We start from the raw sequence: 10,000 nt of genomic DNA on the forward strand, positions 1-10,000 counted from the left end.
CAGAATGAAATCTGTTTGATTATAAAACATCCATTCAGTGCTTTTATTTTAAGGTATTTAAGTATTAAGAGTTCAGCATGTTTGTGTTCCCGACATGAATAATATTGAGGAGAGATGTGCTGATACTTTATTAAGAGATCACACTGAGGCCAGTAAAAAAACCCTAGCACACCTTAGCAACCACATAGCAACACGGTGAACTCTGTAGACATGGGCAAAACCAACTAGAACAGCCTAGCAACCATGTAACAACGTGCTAATATCCCATCAGAGCACCTGTGCAACCGCATTGCAACAATAAGGTGGACTCTTGATTTGGGTCACTAAGAAACCACCTAGAACACCCTAATATTGTGGCAGTGACTTTTGCACTAGCTGAAATAATATAATTCTGAAAATATCCAAATGTGTCTCAAATTTATTGATGCTTTGACAATAGCCACACCTCCCACCACTGTAAGTTGACCTCAGCACGGTTCAGCTCTATGACATCACCAACAGACAGCTGTAGTGGTTGGCCAAACGCTACAGGGGGCGGGGGCAGCCCATAATAATCCACACAAACCTCCATCTTTGGCAGTCCTGAATAAGACACAGATAGCAGAGTGTACCTGACACATATGCTACAAAGTGCACACTTAAAATACAGTGGGGAAAAAAGTATGTGAAACTTTGGAATTAGCTGGTTTTCTGCATTAATTGAGCTTGCAGAAATGTTTTTGTTGAAAAGCAGCGGCTTCCTTCATGATGTCCTGCCATGAACACCATTCCTGTTTAATGTTTTCTGTGCAGTAGAATCCTGAATAGAGACGTTAACCAGTTCCAATGATTCCTTCAAGTCTTTATCTGTCACTCTAGGGATCTTTATTACCTCACTGATCATTCTGCGGTGTTCCCTTTGAGTCATCTTGACTAGACGGCCACTTCTAGAGAGAGTACCTATAGTACTAAATCATCTCCATTTATAGACAGTTTGTCTCACTGTGGACAGATGAATATCTAAGGGCCACTTCTAGAGAGAGTACCTATAGTACTAAATCATCTCCATTTATAGACAGTTTGTCTAACTGTGGACAGATGAATATCTAACGGACACTTCTAGAGAGAGTACCTATAGTACTAAATCATCTCCATTTATAGACTTTTTGTCTAACTGTGCACAGATGAATATCTAACGGCCACTTCTAGAGAGAGTACCTATAGTACTAAATCATCTCCATTTATAGACAGTTTGTCTAACTGTGAACAGATGAATATCTAACGGCCACTTCTAGTGAGAGTGCCTATATTACTAAATCATCTCCATTTATAGACAGTTTGTCTAACTGTGAACAGATGAATATCTAACGGCCACTTCTAGAGAGAGTACCTATAGTACTAAATCATCTCCATTTATAGACAGTTTGTCTCACTGTGGACAGATGAATATCTAACGGCCACTTCTAGTGAGAGTACCTATAGTACGAAATCATCTCCATTTATAGACAGTTTGTCTAACTGTGGACAGATGAATATCTAACGGCCACTTCTAGTGAGAGTACCTATAGTACTAAATCATCTCCATTTATAGACAGTTTGTCTAACTGTGACAGATGAATATCTAACGGTCACTTCTAGTGAGAGTACCTATATTACTAAATCATCTCCATTTATAGACAGTTTGTCTAACTGTGACAGATGAATATCTAACGGTCACTTCTAGTGAGAGTACCTATAGTACTAAATCATCTCCATTTATAGACAGTTTGTCTCACTGTGGACAGATGAATATCTAACGGCCACTTCTAGTGAGAGTGCCTATATTACTAAATCATCTCCATTTATAGACAGTTTGTCTAACTGTGACAGATGAATATCTAACGGCCACTTCTAGTGAGAGTACCTATAGTACTAAATCATCTCCATTTATAGAGTTTGTCTCACTGTGGACAGATGAATATCTAACGGCCACTTCTAGTGAGAGTACCTATAGTACTAAATCATCTCCATTTATAGACAGTGTGTCTAACTGTGGACAGATGATTATCTAACGGCCACTTCTAGAGATAGTACCTATAGTACTAAATCATCTCCATTTATAGACAGTTTGTCTAACTGTGAACAGATGAATATCTAACGGCCACTTCTAGAGAGAGTACCTATAGTACTAAATCATCTCCATTTATAGACAGTTTGTCTCACTGTGGACAGATGAATATCTAACGGCCACTTCTAGTGAGAGTACCTATAGTACTAAATCATCTCCATTTATAGACACTTTGTCTCACTGTGGACAGATGGATATCTAACGGCCACTTCTAGAGAGAGTACCTATAGTACTAAATCATCTCCATTTATAGACAGTTTGTCTCACTGTGGACAGATGAATATCTAATGGCCACTTCTAGAGAGAGTACCTATAGTACTAAATCACCTCCATTTATAGACAGTTTGTCTAACTGTGGACAGATGGATATCTAACGGCCACTTCTAGTGAGAGTACCTATAGTACTAAATCATCTCCATTTATAGACAGTTTGTCTAACTGTGGACAGATGGATATCTAACGGCCACTTCTAATGAGAGTACCTATAGTACTAAATCATCTCCATTTATAGACAGTTTGTCTAACTGTGGACAGATGGATATCTAACGGCCACTTCTAGTGAGAGTACCTATAGTACTAAATCATCTCCATTTATAGACTTTTTGTCTAACTGTGCACAGATGAATATCTAACGGCCACTTCTAGAGAGAGTACCTATAGTACTAAATCATCTCCATTTATAGACAGTTTGTCTAACTGTGGACAGATGAATATCTAACGGCCACTTCTAGTGAGAGTACCTATAGTACTAAATCATCTCCATTTATAGACTTTTTGTCTAACTGTGCACAGATGAATATCTAACGGCCACTTCTAGAGAGAGTACCTATAGTACTAAATCATCTCCATTTATAGACAGTTTGTCTAACTGTGAACAGATGAATATCTAACGGCCACTTCTAGTGAGAGTGCCTATATTACTAAATCATCTCCATTTATAGACAGTTTGTCTAACTGTGAACAGATGAATATCTAACGGCCACTTCTAGAGAGAGTACCTATAGTACTAAATCATCTCCATTTATAGACAGTGTGTCTAACTGTGGACAGATGATTATCTAACGGCCACTTCTAGAGAGAGTACCTATAGTACTAAATCATCTCCATTTATAGACAGTTTGTCTAACTGTGAACAGATGAATATCTAACGGCCACTTCTAGAGAGAGTACCTATAGTACTAAATCATCTCCATTTATAGACAGTTTGTCTCACTGTGGACAGATGAATATCTAACGGCCACTTCTAGTGAGAGTACCTATAGTACTAAATCATCTCCATTTATAGACAGTTTGTCTCACTGTGGACAGATGGATATCTAACGGCCACTTCTAGAGAGAGTACCTATAGTACTAAATCATCTCCATTTATAGACAGTTTGTCTCACTGTGGACAGATGAATATCTAACGGCCACTTCTAGAGAGAGTACCTATAGTACTAAATCACCTCCATTTATAGACAGTTTGTCTAACTGTGGACAGATGGATATCTAACGGCCACTTCTAGTGAGAGTACCTATAGTACTAAATCATCTCCATTTATAGACAGTTTGTCTAACTGTGGACAGATGGATATCTAACGGCCACTTCTAATGAGAGTACCTATAGTACTAAATCATCTCCATTTATAGACAGTTTGTCTAACTGTGGACAGATGAATATCTAATGGCCACTTCTAGAGAGAGTACCTATAGTACTAAATCACCTCCATTTATAGACAGTTTGTCTAACTGTGGACAGATGGATATCTAACGGCCACTTCTAGTGAGAGTACCTATAGTACTAAATCATCTCCATTTATAGACAGTTTGTCTAACTGTGGACAGATGGATATCTAACGGCCACTTCTAATGAGAGTACCTATAGTACTAAATCATCTCCATTTATAGACAGTTTGTCTAACTGTGGACAGATGGATATCTAACGGCCACTTCTAGTGAGAGTATCTATAGTACTAAATCATCTCCATTTATAGACAGTTTGTCTAACTGTGGACAGATGGATATCTAACGGCCACTTCTAGTGAGAGTACCTATAGTACTAAATCATCTCCATTTATAGACAGTGTGTCTAACTGTGGACAGATGATTATCTAACGGCCACTTCTAGTGAGAGTGCCTATAGTACTAAATCATCTCCATTTATAGACTTTTTGTCTAACTGTGGACAGATGAATATCTAACGGCCACTTCTAGTGAGAGTACCTATAGTACTAAATCATCTCCATTTATAGACAGTTTGTCTAACTGTGGACAGATGAATATCTAACGGCCACTTCTAGAGAGAGTGCCTATAGTACTAAATCATCTCCATTTATAGACAGTTTGTCTAACTGTGGACAGATGAATATCTAACGGCCACTTCTAGTGAGAGTACCTATAGTACTAAATCATCTCCATTTATAGACAGTTTGTCTAACTGTGGACAGATGAATATCTAACGGCCACTTCTAGTGAGAGTGCCTATAGTACTAAATCATCTCCATTTATAGACAGTTTGTCTCACTGTGGACAGATGAATATCTAATGGCCACTTCTAATGAGAGTACCTATAGTACTAAATCATCTCCATTTATAGACAGTTTGTCTAACTGTGGACAGATGAATATCTAACGGCCACTTCTAGTGAGAGTGCCTATAGTACTAAATCATCTCCATTTATAGACTTTTTGTCTAACTGTGGACAGATGAATATCTAACGGCCACTTCTAGAGAGAGTGCCTATAGTACTAAATCATCTCCATTTATAGACAGTTTGTCTAACTGTGGACAGATGAATATCTAACGGCCACTTCTAGTGAGAGTACCTATAGTACTAAATCATCTCCATTTATAGACAGTTTGTCTAACTGTGGACAGATGAATATCTAACGACCACTTCTAGAGAGAGTACCTATAGTACTAAATCATCTCCATTTATAGACAGTTTGTCTAACTGTGGACAGATGAATATCTAACGACCACTTCTAGAGGGAGTACCTATAGTACTAAATCATCTCCATTTATAGACAGTTTGTCTAACTGTGGACAGATGGATATCTAAGGGCTTTTTATAAGTCAAAGTAGCTCGAACCCACACCTCCGATCTCGTTACATTAATTGGATGCCAGGTTTACCATCTCCTGATTCTAATTAGCTTTTGTTGATGTCATAAACCTAGGGGTTCACATACTTTTTCCAACCTACACTGTGAATGTTTTGTAAGAACAAAACAATAATTTGTGTGTTATTAGTTAAAGCAGATTGTGTTTGTTTATAATTGTATCTTAGATGATCAATCCAGATTTTAAGACAAATGTATCCAATAACACAGGTAATTCCAAAGGGTTCACATACTTTTACCTGTGTATAAATATGAGTGAATTGTTCTTCTGTTGTGTTTACCTGGTTTTGGTCTTTGAGCTGCTGCTCTCATTGTTTTACTCTGAAGGAAAATAAAAATACACTTTAACACGCATGAAGTCATTTAAAGTATCACAAACTAACATGGCCAAACAGTTGATAACAGAGGGTTGCAAAATCCCCTTATCGTGGCCTATTTCGCGGCCGACCCAACAGACCCCTCGGTTTTCCCCGATGGCCAGTCCTCCCCTGATCTGCCCCAAAATGCATCAGCCCACCGGGAAAATGCCCAGTATGCCAGATTATCAGTCCAGCCCTGCCTCCCCCCATCCCTCCTGGAATCTACACCCCTGAAACAAAATAACCCTTCTGAGCTTGACGATTAACATCTGCTTCACTTGTTGAAAAAGTTCTGTGCCCTGTTTTAATAGAAGATGCCTCAGTGTGTGAATGTTTGGAGATGGTCAGATGATTTTTCATGTTCGTGAGTGTTTGTGTGTGTGTAGTTTGTAATTTAGATGCACAAACCTTCTTCAGAGTTCCTGAGTTTTCTGTGAACAGAACAAGAAGCACATGTGAAGTGGATTAAAGTAAAACACACACACACAGTTAATGTCTCTCGTTATCTCTCGTCTCACCAGAGTTTCGTCCGCACGCTGGAACTCGTCCCAAACACTCTTTATGAGCGGCCATCTTACAGCGAGAGCAGCGATAGCCCTGAAAGAAGATTCCCCTGATACACACACACTTTAACGTGAGCAAAGGAGTAAAATCCGACCTAATACATTTGTTTTAGCAAATTAAAACGCAACTATATAAGCAATAAAATGACTTTCCTCAAAGTCAGTTTGAAGTAACTGAAGTCGTTATTTACCTGAGGAGCATTTGACAGGATTTGCACGAGGTGGTTTCTTCAAAGCAGTGCATCTGGAAGTCATGACCATTTGCAGTGCTGTTTTCTGGACACATGTTGGATCTGTACCCACATTATTAACACACACACACACATAAATATATATATATATATACACACACACACACACACACACACACACAAAGTTATCAACAGAGGAAACTACAGAAATACAATTACTCATTGTATTTAAAATTGCACATTCAATTTCGAGATTTCACTCACAGTGCCATCTCAAACTGCTCCAGCCATTTCTTCTTCAGTTCTCGAGTCTTAAAGTACAGATCGTATCCGCCCTGACCGTACAAGTCCATCAGCAGGAAACTGTGCGTCCACTGCAAACACACATAAAACACAGTGTACATCCAGGGACTGATGTAATAAAAGGAGTATTTTGATGAATGATGCGGAGAGAATAAGTGCAGCACCTTCTTGTTGTCTTTCTCTCCAGACGGTTCGTCTCGTAGCTGATAATGTTGAAGTTCAATCAGCTCCTTCAGCTCCATACTCTCTCCACTGCGCTTCTTACACACAAACAGAGCTTTATCGAAGAGGAACCCGTATCTACACACACACAAAAATATTCAGACACTTCGGCCATACTTCAGAATGTCTCAAAGCAAGTAGTATTTATTTAAAAGACATCACAAACACACTTTTCAAGCAAAACATTTGAAATGAAAAAGTGATAAATCAAGTGACAAACACACTCACACACAAACACACAACAACAACCGGTGTGAAATCACCACGATACTTGTGCCAGGCTATGTGCACCTCGAGGCCACGTGAAGTGTAGAAAGCCCGCTGGCAGGAAGTCACAGAGCAGACCCAGATGCCACGGATCAACTGACTGAGACGACTGGCTGATGGAACGCCTGTGCCCCCTACAGTGCCAACTTTCTGTGCTTTAGCCATCCGGTGCTCCGATAGTTGTTGTGAGTGTCGCTCCTCTGCCCTCCGTTGTTGTTGGAGGGCGACTGCCTCCAACTGGCCAGTAGCATCCTTCACAAGCCTTCTCCACAGAGGCTGATCTTGACACAGCTGGTACTAGTCAGCAGCATGTCCACATCCTCCTGTACCACATCACTCCATCTCTTCTCCAGCCCGTGCTATGCCCGCTTAGCCCCCTCTATCCAGCCGAACAAAAACTGTTTAGGCATATGGTGGCTGGGCATGCGGGCTACATGGCCCAGGCAATGCAGCCTTGCCTGCTGGAGGAACTCACTGATTGGACTTTCAAGGATTTGTGAGCTCCTCATACAATCCAATCTTATGCATGCCAGCCTAAATGTTTCTAACCAGCGAAGATGTTCCATTAGGGGAGAGAAGGGAGGGAATGACCTTGGACGAGAAGACCTGAAGCTTCGTGTGGAGCAACAGACCAGGTAGCTTCCACACAGCGTTACGCAGCCGATGAAAAGATAATGCTGCTCAACTGATTCGGAGTGAGACCTCTGCTGTCAAACCAGAGCTGGTCATAAGCACACTGCCCAGGTATGAGAAACTCTCCACAACTGCCCCATCACCAATTGGGAGCTGGAGGGGTGGAGTGTCCAATGGTACAAAGTACCAGGCAGATGCTTAGTTTTAGTGGGGCTGATGGTAAGGTCACACCTCTTAGTGGCAAGCTCCAGGTTCAGCAGCAGCACCCCAACTCCTCCTCTGAGTGGCCAGCAATCAACAGACCATCAGCATACATAAAACGGTTGAGCAATAGGGAGCATCCCTTGACCGCACCGGGCATCGATCAACCTCCCATTGTATCTGTACCAGATGGAAATTCCTCCGCTACAGCTATTGAAGGCTTCACGTACTACATTGTCAAAATAGATCTTAAATAATGTGGGAGCAAGAGGACATCCCTGTCGCACTCCAAGGTGAACAGGAAATGGCTCTGACTCCTGGCCACGTAGTTTTACCCGGGCCTGCTCGCCATCGTGAAGGTCCTTAATGATCGCGAGCAGTGGGTCTGGGACACCGAACGAAGAACAACCCAGAGCCCAGTTCTACTGATGGTATCATAGGCCTTGACCAGGTCAATAAAGCAGAGATGTAGGTCTTGCTGGAATTCCCTACACCTCTGCTGTAGCAGACGGACAGAAAATAAGGCACCTGTGCAAGACCGCCCTTTCCTGAAACTGCATTGGGGCTCCGCAAGTCTCTCCTCAGCGTGCCTAGCAAGGGTATATTGAATAATCCTTGCCAGGACCTTTCCCGGCACACTGAGGAGCGAGATGCCCCTATAGTTATTACAGTCTGTGTGGTCCCCCTTCTTAAATAGTGGGACCACCAGGGCATCCTTCCAATGCTGCGGAACCTGTCCATTGGTCCAGACTGTTGTTATGATGTCATGTAGGGCAGTCTGTGCACAAACACCACCCTCCCTCAGCATTTCACTTGGGAGATCATCTCTGCCCGGTGCCTTTCCTGGTCTCAGACTCTGGATCGCCTTCAGTACTTCCTAAGCAAATGGCACCTCAGCCAGCCACTCACAGGGGGTAACTTCTTCCTCCAGTATTGGAGGGACCGCAGCCTCGGCAGGGTCATCCCCACTTTGTCCCACGTTGTCCTTTGACAGAAGGTCATAGAAGGCATCTGACTCATTGGTCTTGCTTGCATCCCTCCATGGATGTTCATCTTCAGGGGGGACATAAGTAACCACAACCACCACTCCTCGCCTCTGGTTGATGGGATGGTGAGCCTAAAGTATCCTGGGGCTCACAGCTTCCCACACCTCACCGTCACGCGCCCACGCCCCCTTCATTCTTTTGTTCAGAACAAGAGCCACTCCCTGTTGTTTGGCAGTCTGCTGCCCTAAGTAGAGGTCTGACCACCCCTCATGGTGGCAGGAGCCAGAGCCGGACCTCCTGAATACCACAGAGATCCAGGCGGTATCGGTCCAGCTCCCGACAGCGTGAGCGTTCCATGTGGCCATCCGTAGTGGTTTATTGTTGTTTCTGGAGAAGCTTCGAGGGTAAACCCTCCTCCACAAAAACATTTTAATAACACACACATACACACACTCTCTCACACACACACACTCTCTCTCTCACACACACACACACACACACACACACACACACCTGTCCTGTTTGGATTTCTTCTCAGGGCTGCAGATCTTAAACTCTCCATCTATTTTGGGACGTCCGAACAATGCCAGAGACTGAGTCTACATAGAGACAGAGATTTAATAATGATTTAATATCTATTTAATAACAAAGAAAGCAAAACAAACCACTGGTGTATTCAGATGGTTTACGGTATCTTTACCATGTTCTCGATGCAAATCTGAAATGTTGTGATTTGTCGAATTATTTCATTGTCTCTCTTCACCTCGTTCACACACTGAGCAAGATCCTACACACACACACACACACACACACACACATTACTGTACACAAATGACATGTCAAGACAAATAATGGAAATAAAAGTCTAAATGCTTATTTTAATGGCCCATTTTATATGCAGAGTCTTTAACTACTATGTACTGTAGCATGTGCTCCAATGTACATATTATGTATCCTAACGTAATCCTAAACTCTGTTAACCTTATAACCCCTAATCCTGACCCTACCCCAAAGTCTACCCATACCTCAACCTTAGTAGCAGCAAATGTGAATATAGTAATACAATAAATACATGTTATTGTGTGTATT

General features: G+C 41.8%; 1 protein-coding gene across 3 annotated transcripts in view; it reads right to left on the minus strand.

Annotated features, from left to right (window-relative positions):
• The window catches only part of LOC127643404 (proto-oncogene vav-like), a 26,297-nt gene that overhangs the window by 6,974 nt on the left and 9,323 nt on the right, over window positions 1-10,000 (minus strand). For 2 of the 3 annotated variants that reach the window (XM_052126101.1, XM_052126100.1), the window contains exons 13-21: window positions 9,612-9,698; window positions 9,425-9,510; window positions 6,767-6,902; window positions 6,564-6,673; window positions 6,300-6,401; window positions 6,064-6,158; window positions 5,954-5,976; window positions 5,468-5,507; window positions 446-582 (exon numbers count right to left, since the gene is read on the minus strand). In XM_052126101.1, the coding sequence (XP_051982061.1) occupies window positions 446-582; window positions 5,468-5,507; window positions 5,954-5,976; window positions 6,064-6,158; window positions 6,300-6,401; window positions 6,564-6,673; window positions 6,767-6,902; window positions 9,425-9,510; window positions 9,612-9,698 (816 nt within the window). The remainder of the gene's footprint in view (window positions 1-445; window positions 583-5,467; window positions 5,508-5,953; window positions 5,977-6,063; window positions 6,159-6,299; window positions 6,402-6,563; window positions 6,674-6,766; window positions 6,903-9,424; window positions 9,511-9,611; window positions 9,699-10,000) is intronic. The other variant, XM_052126102.1, reaches the window with a different exon arrangement.

This window comes from Xyrauchen texanus, chromosome 5, assembly GCF_025860055.1.
Source record: "Xyrauchen texanus isolate HMW12.3.18 chromosome 5, RBS_HiC_50CHRs, whole genome shotgun sequence".
Lineage (NCBI taxonomy): Eukaryota > Metazoa > Chordata > Actinopteri > Cypriniformes > Catostomidae > Xyrauchen > Xyrauchen texanus.